General features: G+C 42.0%; 1 protein-coding gene across 1 annotated transcript; it reads left to right on the top strand.

The window, feature by feature from the left end:
* The first annotated feature begins 434 nt into the window (after positions 1 to 434).
* Positions 435 to 12,190, top strand: GLE1 (GLE1 RNA export mediator). The gene is made up of 16 exons (XM_075111851.1): positions 435 to 568; positions 1,100 to 1,324; positions 3,291 to 3,416; positions 3,662 to 3,810; positions 4,137 to 4,197; positions 4,467 to 4,721; positions 5,472 to 5,700; positions 6,312 to 6,427; positions 6,618 to 6,687; positions 7,051 to 7,193; positions 8,088 to 8,278; positions 8,538 to 8,667; positions 9,000 to 9,104; positions 10,043 to 10,125; positions 10,299 to 10,362; positions 11,084 to 12,190. Exons 1-16 carry the CDS (start codon positions 473 to 475, stop codon positions 11,150 to 11,152), a joined length of 2,112 nt encoding a protein of 703 aa, XP_074967952.1. The 5' UTR covers positions 435 to 472; the 3' UTR covers positions 11,153 to 12,190.
* Positions 12,191 to 12,589: the final 399 nt, after the last annotated feature.

The following is a 12,589-nucleotide window of genomic DNA, read 5'->3' on the forward strand; positions in this document are numbered from 1 at the left end:
CTGAAAGTGGCTGTAGGGAGGGAGGGGTTGGTCTCTTCTCCCTAGTAATGAATGATAGGACAAGAGGAAATGGCCTCAAGCTGCATCAGGGGAGGTTTGGATTGGGTATTAGGGAAAATGTCTTCACTGAAAGAGCCGTCAGGCATTGGAACAGGCTGCCCAGAGAGGTGGGGGAGTCACCATCCCTGGAGGTGTTTAAAAAACATGTAGACGTGGCACCTGGGGACATGGTGATGTTGAGTTGACGGTTGGATTTGATGATCCTAGAGGTCTTTTCCAACCTGAATGATTCTATGACTCTAGGATTCTATGTTTTACGGCCCTGCCCCCTCCCTCGCTGCAGCCCTCGGGAGGCGGCTCCGGCGGGAGTCGAACTCTCAGCCTTCAGCACAGGGCTGGAGGCGGCCGGCGGCGCCCCGGAAGCGGAAGTGGGGAGGTCAGGCGGGTGGTTGGCGCGGCAGAGCGGGACGCCATGCAGTCTCGGCGGCTCCGCTGGGAGACCCTGGCGGCTCTGCGCTCTTCCAGCAAGGGCCGGCTGAGTTACTGCCGGCACTGGCTGCAGGATGAGGTGAGGGGCCGCTCCTGGCGGGCGGCTGGGAGCCCCTGGGCTCCCCCCGCTTTGCTCACGGTGGTCCATGTGTCCTGAGGGGGGGAAGGAGTCCCTGGCTCGGCTGTGCCAGCGCCGCCCCGGCGGCGGTGCGTCGGCTTCTTGTCTCCTTAACGCTCCCTGGGGCTTGAAATACGTAAATCGTCCCTGTGGTATCTCTGCTGCCCGCTCCTCCTCGCCTGTCAGCGGCTGGGCCCCTCTGCTCCCCTTCCAGTAGATCGGGGCCGGGCTTCTCCGTGTAAACAGTGCAGGGTTTGGGGAGGAGGAGGTGTTGTAGGAGGAGGTTCAAGCGTGGTAGTCCTGCTGTCCTGCAAAAGTAAGGGAGCCTGGAAAAAGCGTTGAAAAGACAGCAGAAAAAAATGGGTAAATGGGATACTGAGCCGCCATTATAAAGCACTTAATGACCTGTGAAAATATTTTCAATGCGTGTTTGTTAGCAATTTGTTGCTTTCTTGATGTGTTTTGCATTAACAGCAAATGCTTTTTCTCTAGGATATCTTGGAAGGATGCATGTCACCTCTTGTGCTGTCCCCTTATTCTGGTTGGGTCCTAGACAGAGTGATTGGGGAATCAGCCCAAGAGATTGCACCCTCCAGAAGTTCAACGCCTAAAGAATCCATTGCCCTCACAAACCGGTCATCTTCTCTGGAGAAGATCTCGTCTGCTAGCCACCAGGGCTCCTCACCACTTTCACCTACAGACCCAAGTGAAACAAAGGTAATTCTCTGATTATAATCCATCTGTGAGCAGCTATTAGAAAAAAATGTGCTAACTTGCTGCCATAAATTGTCTGGTAAAGGTTGGTCTGTGCTCTGTTAATTTGTGGGGAAAAACGTACTTAGTTTCAACCTCTTGTAGGATAAAGAAGTGATGATAAAAATGGTATTAACAAGGTGTTTGTAGAATAATTTTTCACAGAAGCCTAAAAGTAAACTCCCAAGTGGCAGCCTGTCATAAAGGAGTCCCCCAGGGATCGATATTGGGCCCAGTGTTATCCAATATCTTCATAAGTGATCTGGATAACGGCATCAAGTGTAGCCTGATGAAGTTTGCAGATGACACCACATTGAGTGGGGAAGTAGACACTCCAGAAGGGAGAGCTGCTCTGCAGGAAGATCTGGACAGGCTGGAAGAGTGGGCTAACAAGAACCTTATGAAGTTTAGCAAGGACAAGTGTAAGGTCTTGTACCTGGGAAAACATAATCCGGGAATGCAGCACAGACTGGGATCCACCTGGCTGGAGAGCAGCTCTGTGGAAAGGGACCTGGGGGTCCTGGTGGACAGAAAGCTCAACATGAGCGAACAGTGGCTGGGTTGCATCAAAAAGGGCATCACCAGCAGAGATAAAGAAGTCATCATCCCACTCTACTCAGCGCTTGTCAGGCCACACCTGGAGCACTGTGTACAGTTCTGGTCCCTGCTACACAAAAAGGATGTGGAGAGGCTGGAAGGGGTCCAGAGAAGGGCCACCAAGATGATCACAGGACTGGGAAGCTGCCATACAACGATAGGCTGGGAGAGCTGGGTTTGTTCAGCCTTGAGAAAAGGAGGCTCAGAGGGGATCTCATCACCGTGTACCACTACTTAAGGGGCAGCTACAAAGAAGATGGAGACTCCCTTTTCACAAGGAGTTACATGGAGGGGACAAGGGGGAATGGACACAAGTTGCTCTTGGGGAGATTCCGGTTGGACACAAGTAAAATTTTTCACAGTGAGGACAGTCACTATTGGAATAATCTCCCCAGGGAAGGGGTTGGCTCGGCCATGTTGGACACCTTCAAGAGTCGGCTGGACAGGGTGCTGGGCCATCTTGTCTAGGCTGCACTCTTCCTAGAAAGGTTGGACTAGATGGTCCCTGAGGTCCCTTCCAACCTGAGATTCTGTGATTCACCATAACTAAGGAAAATTTAGTCAGAACTATATAATTATTTAGATTAGTAGTGTGGGATTCATCTATTTGGAGGAACAAGGTCACAGAGTAGGGTCAGGCCTAGTGTAAGAGTGTGAATGTCCCCATGGGTTCTCTGGAGTCTTTGAATGACTTAGATGTGTTATGGGTCCCTTTTGCAAGGCAAAAGGGTAGGAAGCTGGGCAGTGAGCAGTTGTGGAGGTGATGAAGTTGATGAAGCACTGAAGAGAAGAGTGTCTGTTGCTATGCATTAAATGGTGACTTCACCACATAACTGGTACTGAGCAATGAAGTTTTGCATCATCTTGGCCCTATTTAGGCTTAAGAAATACATTGTGAGGAAAACATCTTAATAAAGCAGCAAGATCTGATATGAGAGAGTCCGAAGACTCCTCTTGAAGAATGATTCAAAGTATAAACCTGTCTTGACTTCTTCCACTGAATATAAAGAGGACATGGGGAGTTGGTCTAGCCTTTCTAGGTGACAGTTTGCCTTCATGAATGTCCTATAGTCTCTTGGTATCTCTGCTGCCAGTTTTAGTGATTGGGAAAAGTAATTATCCCAACCTCATACAGGTGCTGGAGGATACTCAAAATGGTGAGGCTACACTACTGGGGCATATATATACTCTAAAAAGTTGTGCATTGGTTGACTCCTTTGGCTGTTTCTCTACAAACAATGTGTACTTTAGGAGACTTGATTTACCTGGTTTCCTCCAGGAGTTGATGTTACTGTGTTCAGTCACTGATTTAGCTTATATGCTGACCATGCAGGGAAATGAAGATCTTAGTCTGCTGGAAATGGATCAAGAAGTCTTACCAGAAGTTCTGCCATCTAAAGTTACAGAAGTTGAAGGCTGCATTCGGATGTATGAAGAGATGCACAGGTTGAAAGGAAAGGTAAAAAACCCCACCAAGAAGTTGAGGGTGTGTATGAGTCACAGGAGAGCTACGTAACCAGATGTAATAATGCTCTGGTAAAAGTAGCAGGGCAGTAAATTATCCTAAACCTTAGAAAGTAAGGTTTAAGATAACTCCAAGCAGACCACATTGGCCCACTTTGGGCAATTTCAGTTGTATTTTCTTCTGTCCAAATTGTGGTGCTTACTACGTTGTGGTGCCTCTGGCACCTCTGCAATCTGCAGGAGGGGCTGAGGCAACGGCTGGAGCAGCAAGAGCAGATGGTGAGGGCAGTGTATGATCTGGCAAGTGAACAGTTGAAGCGCTTTGATGAACTGAAGGAGCTAAAGCAGCATCAGGAGTTCCAAGATTTGCAAGAAGTAATGGAGAAGAGGTGAGATTAGCTTTGGTATTTAGTATCCTTAAAATATTATAGCATTTAATCAAAGGGAAGATTAATTCTTCCTGGTAGTTATATACTAGTCAGTCACTTGTGCTTGAAAATCTCACTTGCTGCTTTTCTTACATTTACTCTCCTGTAATCGTTTGTCTCTCAGAGTAGACCTCTGGCTACTGTTGAAGTTTCAGTGGTTAGAAAAAGACTATATTTGTGACAGTTTAAGTTCCTTTAGCTTAGCTTATTTGAAAAGTAACTTTCTGAGTCTTTGTATTTTTGTGCATGTCTTGAATACAGTTTTTCTGTCTTTATGTGTATTGTAGCTCAAAGGAGGCTCAGGGACAGCAAGAGAAGTTGAAGGAAGAACATCGACACAGAGCAAAGGTCCGAGACTTGTAAGAGATGTCTTTCATAAAAGACCTTGACTACTGGGTGGGAACTGGAAGACCAATTGCTGTATTTGTGTTTACATGGCACCCCTGGAGTGAGAATGTATTTCTGGTGCTGTCCTAGGCACCTGCTGCATTATTGTGGAAATGCAGAAAAGGCACGTGTTGTAGGAGCTGGAAGGGCCTGCAAAGCTAGAGTAATCAGACTGGGAAGGATCTGTAAAGCTGGAGTTCTTTAAGTATTTTGTGTCTCTTTCTCCCCAGATATTAAACCTAAAACTGCGTGAGGCAGAGCAGCAGAGGCAGCGTCAGGAAGAGCTGGAGCGTTTGCGTAAGGAAGAGGGCCAGGAAAGATTGCGTCGCCTTTATTCCATCCAGGAGGAAGTGCTGCAGCTTAACCAGCAGATTGATCCCAATTATCGACACAAAGACTTGCCAAGAATCGATCTTTCCGCGTACAGTAATCGTGGCAACCAGATCTGTGGGCTGGTGTCAGGACTCATCCGCACCACAAGCGAGGTAGAGGCTCTAGAGTTGTTCTTAACTTTGGTTGTTGTTCCTTCATAAACCTTCCTGTAGTTGTCTTCAAAGGCAGCTTGTTGTGAGGCCGTTAAATGAGATGTCATAGAAATGTTTCTAGATATTCGTCCTATAAAGTATCTAATTTAAAAGGAGATTTTTTTTTTCTATGGTACCTTAGCTGTTCTTTTGAAAATGGCTTATAAAAATGCATGCAGGGGAAAGATTGAATATTAAAATACTGTAAACTCTTGATGCTGTAAAGTTCCTTCTGAGACAACCATGGAAGTGGAGTGGTTCATAAATTGTTAACTACTGAACACATGATTCTCCTATGCTCATAAGCCTTTTTGCCGTAACCAGGTTTCCTTGAAATTGTTTTTTTTTTTTCTCTATGTAAAGGTGGGATGCAAACCTTGAAAAATAAAACACTGTAATAAGGCTAATTCTCAGTTCCAGCAGGTCATGGCTGGCTTTCTGCAGAGGAAGCTGTCTAGGCTTTGCATTGGGCTTCCCTTATACTTGCCAAAGTGTCTTACTGATTTTTGTTGTCCAAGGTATTGTGAGGTCTGGTCAAGGAATGTTATGTACAAATAAAGGAGAAAAAGGTGTTTTCATCAAAGAGCATAAAACGTGTAGTTGGCTCCCAGAGTGAAGGCTAATGCTTCAAAGGGTCCTTGCTCTTGCTGTTGGTCCACAGGTAGTGGAACAAAAGACTGATGTTCTATTACCTTCTCTGTTTCCTGACAGAGAGGTTTCCCTACTCAAGTAGATGTGGCCAATACTGAGCGAGCGCTGCAGGAGATGCGAGGGTTGATATCCAGCATGCAGCAAGAAATTGCTGCAGCTGTGGAAGAAAAAAGGAGGAGAGATGAAGAGGAAGAGAGACAGAAGCACAAGGAGTTACTGAAAAAAGAGCAGATGAAGGCTCAGACTCCTGCCCCTGCACAGCAGTCAGGTGGAAAGCAGCAGAAGGAAGGTTGGTTAGGCTCTTTCTTGTTCCTTTTCTACACACACACACGCACCCCCCTTACACACTCTTTTACTGTAAGGCTAAATACTGCTTCGGAATCTTATTGTTGTGGTGACATATCTGCTTGCAGCCTTTAGTTTTAGCACAGCTAGCAAAAGGGGTATAGGGCTGCTGGCAGCACACTTTTGAAATGAAGCTGATGCAGCATAAATTGACTGTGTTAACTGGAGTAAATCCTGTCTTCCTAGACAGGATGCCATTTATCAGAATATTAGGGAATAACATTGTGCCTTGAGTGTAGATGGGTCATGCATAATATGATAAAAGATTACAAGGACAGGCCACTGCAATGGCTTCCTCTTGAGAGTAAGTTGAATGCTGATATCCTGCATATATAAGCTACTAAGCTCAAGAAGGACGACTCCTGTATAGCTTGCAAAATTGTTTGTAAATGAACATAACTGTCTGAACTAAATTCTGGAGAAGAAAGCATTCACGCAGCTGTTAGTTCCTTGGAATCTTTTTCTAAAAAGTTTTCTTAAGGTTTTCTAGAGTTTGGGATCTTTCTTAGTGTTCTGCTCTTTTTTTTTTTTTTTTTTATTTTTTTTAAATATCAGGACTTCAAGTTAAGGCAGAAGAAAGTACCATGCGATGGTACCAGCAGCTTCAAGATGCTGCTGAGCAGTGCGTTGCTTCTTTCAGTGGACTCAGCAACTGCAAAGACAATAATGAGGTATGAACAAGTGATTAATACTGCTGAAGAGCGATTATCTTAATTTTTGCGGGAAATATGACAGCTTTCATTTAAAATAAATAAAAGTTCTAACTTAGCAGCCTCTATTAACAGTCTGCTCATCCAAACTATCATGGTAGTTTACTTGTCTGTAAAGGTTTTTAAAGTTGCTTGCTTGTTTGTTCTGCAGGTTAAGAAGATAAAAACAGACTTGCAGAAAGCAGCTACGATCCCTGTGAGCCAGATCTCTAGAATAGCAGGTCAGGAAAATACTGAGAACCCAATCCAACTGAAATGCCTTCTGCTGTAAAGATGTTAGTAGGACGCAACATATCCAATGTTTCTATAATTATCCCTACCATAACAGCAGAAATCTGGTATGCACACAGTCCAGGTCTTTGCAGTGCAGTGTTTGCTTGCATTTTGAAGATCTGTTCCTTCCCTCAGAGGCATCTTGCTTCATTTTGATTCAGTTTCTCTAATCAGATATAGCAAACGTGCAGTTTGAGATGCCTTGCCCTTCAGGATGTAAATCTAAATTTTGTGACGTTGATGTGGTCTGGTTAAGACTTGTCTGCTGTTTCCTAATGTTCTCTCTCTATACATTCTGTTCGTATTTGCAGGCTCTCAGCTGAGAGAGATATTTGACAAGATCAATAACCTGCTCTCTGGAAAGTCTGTTCAGAGTGGAGGGAGAACTGTATCAGTGACTCAGCATCCACAGGGTCTGGATTTTGTTTATTACAAACTTGCGGAGAAATTTGTGGTGAGGAAATGTTATCTTTATTGCAGTGGCAAACATAGCTAGTGCTTGAAGAAGTTATTTTGGACCCTGTCCTCTGTCTTCAACTACTAAGAGCAAAGTTACTAGGTGTTCAGCTTGCATGTATTGATGTTCATAATGATAAGGGGAAGTGCTTTTTGGATTAAAAAAAAGGGGGGAGAAGAACGTAATTTCTCTTTCCGTCCCATCCTCTATTTTATCTCTTCTAGGAGGAAGAATTATTTTAAATTCCAGGCTTACATGTTATGTATCCTGAGCTAGTTAGGTACAGTGTTAGTGGGAAACAGGTTGATAGTTAATTTATGATCTATCAGAAAACTGTACACATGCTGAAAACCTTACATCTTGGCAGAATGGTTGGGGAGGGATAGGAGAAGCTAAGGCCCAGGAGGCAAACTGCTGACCCTGTTGTGTAGTTAGCACGTCCCAAGAAATGAAGCATCATTGTTTAAGTTGCTTTTTGAAGTTGTCAGTATTTTGTTTTCTGGTCTTTACTTGCTAAATTTGGGCTGGTTGAAACTTTCTTTTGTCCCTGCAGCGACAAATAAATACAAAAATTACCCCGTGGAGTAAAACTGTGCCTGATTTGTAAACGTTTGAAAATGATTGTTTGGAGTGAAAATATCTGTGCAGCCTTGCACTTCGTGTCTGTATTTGCTAACCCCTTTTTTCTGTCCTGAGCCAGAGTTTATTGTCGTCCTCTGTGGGAGCTGAGGACATAGGGCTTTATCAGCTTTTGGCTACATAGCCATGGAAACATCAGGATCCCTTAGTAGAGGCTATTTACACAAAAAAAGAGAATGATTTATTTTTTTTTTTTTTTCTGAGAAATGGCTTGAAGGGGTCAGGACTGACTTTCCTTCCCCCCAACTGCAGAATCAAGGAGAAGAAGAAGTAGCTTCTCACCGTGATGCAGCTTTCCCAATTGCTGTGGTGGCCTCAGGAATCTGGGAAATACACCCTCGAGTTGGAGACCTCTTTTTAGCTCATCTGCACAAAAAGTGCCCCTATTCTGTGCCATTTTACCCTGCATTGAAGGAGGGGACTTCGATGGAAGAGTATCAGAGGTAAATTTATTACTGGACTTCTTCAGCGTGAGCCCTGCAAGGGTAGAGACTCTACTCTTCTGAGTGGGCTCTGCTTTTCCCCATCTCTGATTACATAGGCATTGTGACGTGCTGGCATGATCAGCCTTTGCAATAATTCTCGTGTGGTTTTGGCATATACCTACTCTCAGTACAGTTGACTTAAAGTAAGCTGAGAACTGCAGGGACTCAAGTAAATGTGCTGTGCTGTACTAATAGTGGAAAGTCTTCTCATACTTAGGATGCTTGGATATCAAGTTAAGGATTCTAAGATGGAAGAGCAAGATCATTTTCTTAAACGGATGTCAGGAATGATTCGTCTTTATGCTGCTATCATTCAGCTCCGTTGGCCTTATGGAAACAAACAAGGGGTATGTGTGTATGGCATTATAATTAGAACCTTGTTACTATATCAAGAGTCTGATAAATGTATTGTAAATTTGATGCGTAGTTAAAGTGTGCTGAACTTAAACCAGCTCATAATATATTTGAAGGGAGATGGTCATATAACCATAATAACAAAGCAATGCAAAGTAGTTTATAGTGAAGACCTTTATTTCCTTGCTTTATATTTTCATAATGATGAAGTTTTATGTTAGGCTATTGTAAAATACCTTCATAAAGAAGAAAGAAAACTGTTTTAATAATAGCATTTTGCAAGTTGTAAAACAAGTGGCGGGTAGCTTTTTTTATTGCTTTGTAGGCACATCCTCATGGGCTGAACTACGGGTGGCGCTGGCTTGCTCAGATGTTGAATATGGAGCCTCTGGCAGATGTGACAGCTACACTTCTTTTTGATTTTCTGGAGGTAAGTGATGTGAATTACTAATGATTAAAGAGATCTAAATTGGTGACATTTTAGTTTCTGAAGATATTGCTGTGGTGAGGCTCACTGTGAGTTTTAACAGTGTGGGGTTTTTTTAACTTGTCCTTATTCCTTCAGAAAGGAATGTTAATAGTTTTGCATTCTTGCAAATAGAGCTTTGGAACTCAATGATTTAAAGCCAGAAGCTTTTATGCATGCAACTTCTGTTGTGTTTGGTTCCGTTTAAGGTTCCTGGTATTTTAAAAATAGTTGCATGGCCCTGTAAAAATAAGATCTGCTAAGCACTTGGCATCAATTTGTACAACGCAATGAGGTCCTCTGGCCTTTCCAGCTGAATTACTTCATAAAACAGGATGGGTTGTTCAGGTTGAAAAGGACAGAGCCTGATGTATGTTAATCTATATTCTAGGATATAGGGCTATGCTATATAAGAGCCAGAGTTAAAGGCTGAAGTTGGGAGACAAACACTGTTGAACACAGCAGCTTCTATGCTTATCAAATGCCTTCTAAAGAACTTCAAAAGTAGGAATGAGGAAGTAAAGTATAAAGTGAAATATGCCATGGGGATTCTGTTAGTAGTGGTGAAGTCTGAGGAATGTTTGTCCCGTAAGCTGACTGTGTGAAGAAAGCTGATGCATCCGCACTGCAGTAGTCAAGGTGGGGAAATGACCACAATGTGCCCTTACCAACTGGTATGAGGGAAGGCTGTTCTTATTGGAGGGAGGCTGGAGCGAGAGGAAGAATAACATAAAATTGGTATTGGTGGCCACCATACAGTCAACAAGAAAAAAAGGTCATTGTTATAGCAGTAATGGCTTTCAGAGGATTTGCTTGTTTTATTGTAGGTGTAGGTATATTTCTTTAAATGTCTGGATAAAATATTAAGTGGTATCTGGTCTTTGTGGATTTCTGTGCCATAGGTGTGTGGCAACGCTCTCATGAAACAGTACCAGGTTCAGTTCTGGAAAATGATGTTGCTTATCCGAGAAGACTATTTCCCAAGGTATGATCTGTGTGGTTAGGAGAGTGAAATAATCCTTGTTTTTTTCCTTTGTGAGTGCTTGCTCTTAAATGACTCACCCATCTCTTCCAATCTCTGCCTTTCACCCCCACACCCACTTGTAAATCAAACCCTGCTTTCTAAGGAGATTTTGAAACATGCTGTTATTTCTGCAGAATTGAAGCAATTACCAGCTCTGGACAGATGGGCTCTTTAATGCGTTTCAAGCAATTCTTGGAGGTAAAGCAGTTTCTTTTTTAATTTCTTAAGTTTCAAGTGTTTTGATTTTGGTGTGTTTCTCCCGTTGTTGGATATATGCATCATTTTGATAATGAGGCTGGTGCTGCTTGCAGCATACCTGATAGTCCAGACCTGTCACTATGATGTAACCTGTCTTTTATAACTTTTCAGTTACTGAATTACCTTAATGATAGTTATGATATCAAACATCTCGCTTTTTTTTTACCTTATATGTAATTTTTCTCAGTGAAAATGTATTTTGATAAGTGAAGTTCAGTGAGACTAGTTGCAGTGAGAGGAGATGTAGAGGTTGAGGAGGATTCTGCCGAGTCATTTCTGTAACAGCTATTTTTTATCAGTGGTTTGCTTGTTTTTATTCGTTGTCCTGATTTCCTGATTAGACAATGAGGAAGTAGACACTTTGAACAGCTCTCTGTAGTGTTTAGCACTGTATTTGGCATCTTTTTTTTTTTTTTGAGAAAGCTTGCAAAACTGTAAAATACTTGATTATTTAAATTGTTTTGTGAGTGTTGACTTAGATTATGATATTAAAATATGATAACTTCAGAGTTTGTACTTTCATTTCAAAATTAATATTGGTACATTTTGTTAGCAGTGCTTTGAATGTGTGCGACAAGAGCCATCAAAATTCCTGAGAAGAGATAGCAAATTAAGATACACATTTTTTTTCCTTTGTTCTTTGTCTTTCTCTTTTCACTAGGAATGCCTACAGCAGCAGGAAATTCCATTACCGAAGGGCGCTCTGCAGTCTTCCTTTTGGAGATCATAGATCAGTTTGTATTTATTTCCCCCTGGATGTCAGTGCTTTCAGACCTGGCTTCCTGTTTACATGTAAAGGCAAAATAAATATATTTTGTATATAGAGGAAAGAGGAGAAAATATTCCATCAACCTGTTAATGTTTAATTCATCAAGATGTATGTTGGGCAGAACAAACTCATGTAATTTGTTGCAAATAATTGGAAGTTACTGTTTGCTTTGGATTTTTTTAAGGTTTTGTACAGTAAATTATGGAAAATTGAAGACTTTTCCTTCATATGTTTAAACATGCAGAAGAATTTTTATAGTATCGTCATGACCTCTGGGCTTCAGAGATTAAAGACTCTTGGATTGAAAATTTGCACGGTGCTGTTCTGTTTAAAGAAGTGAAAATACCTCACAGCTTTATGAAGTCTTAAGAGAGTAATCAATCTCAGAAACTTACCACTAGAACTTCATTTCTGTATTTATTACATCTGTCTTTTATAATTCAGTTTTAATTATGCTGACGTACTTGCATCCTGTTTGTCTCAACATCTGAAAACTACAGTGAGATTAGTACGGGCATTTGGCCTGGCAGTGTTGGCACTTAACTCTGCTGAATGTAACTTCACTCCAAGAGGCAGCACGCTCGATTTAACAGAGGTAGACTCACTGTTTTAAAAGGTTTGAATGGATAATAGTAACTTCACAGAGGAAGAGTTCCTGAAACTTAAGAGAAATTCTGTGTCCGTTCTCCATCAGGTGGATGAAAGTTAATAATCCATTTTCTTATTTAAAAAAGAAAAAAAAAAGTGGCAAAATGGTGCATTCATTCTAGCATTTTTGCTGATGTTCTGCCATCATTTGAGGGGGAAATGGCATGTGGGGGTTACCAAAGGTGCATTTTATAAGGGCTCTTTTTATATAAATGGATTTCTTCCAAATCAGTGTTATGGCATTTTATGTATCAAGTACTGTAGTACTTTTGTACCAATGATGGATTCTTCTGAGAACAGTTCATTCTAGAAATCTGTTTAAATTAATATTAAAGTGTGATTTTTTTTTTTCTTTTTAATCTGAAGCTGATGCGCTTTCTTTTTTCTATAGAAGAGGGATGGTCAAGAAAACCTACAGCTGCTTGGTGAATACAGGAGATACATAGTATGGCAGATCGGGGTGATGGGGGATTTGTTTGGTTTGTGGTGTGTTGACCTTGAACTATTTTGGTGGCCTCTCAAATGAGAAAATTTGCTTCTGAATTCCAGAAGGTAGTGCATTATTTTTGCAATATACTGTTGCAAGTTAAAATTATTTTTACTGGATCATTGCTTGCTATTCCTAGAGGCATAGTAATTTGGAGCTGTAGAAAGCGGAGTTGAGGCCATATGAGAATCTGAATTTGATACAGCTCTTCAGATTTCTGAGAAAAGGCTGTAAATGTACTTTGGAAGTCAGGCCTTTAAAAC

This window comes from Phalacrocorax aristotelis, chromosome 17, assembly GCF_949628215.1.
Source record: "Phalacrocorax aristotelis chromosome 17, bGulAri2.1, whole genome shotgun sequence".
NCBI classification, from domain to species: Eukaryota; Metazoa; Chordata; class Aves; order Suliformes; family Phalacrocoracidae; genus Phalacrocorax; species Phalacrocorax aristotelis.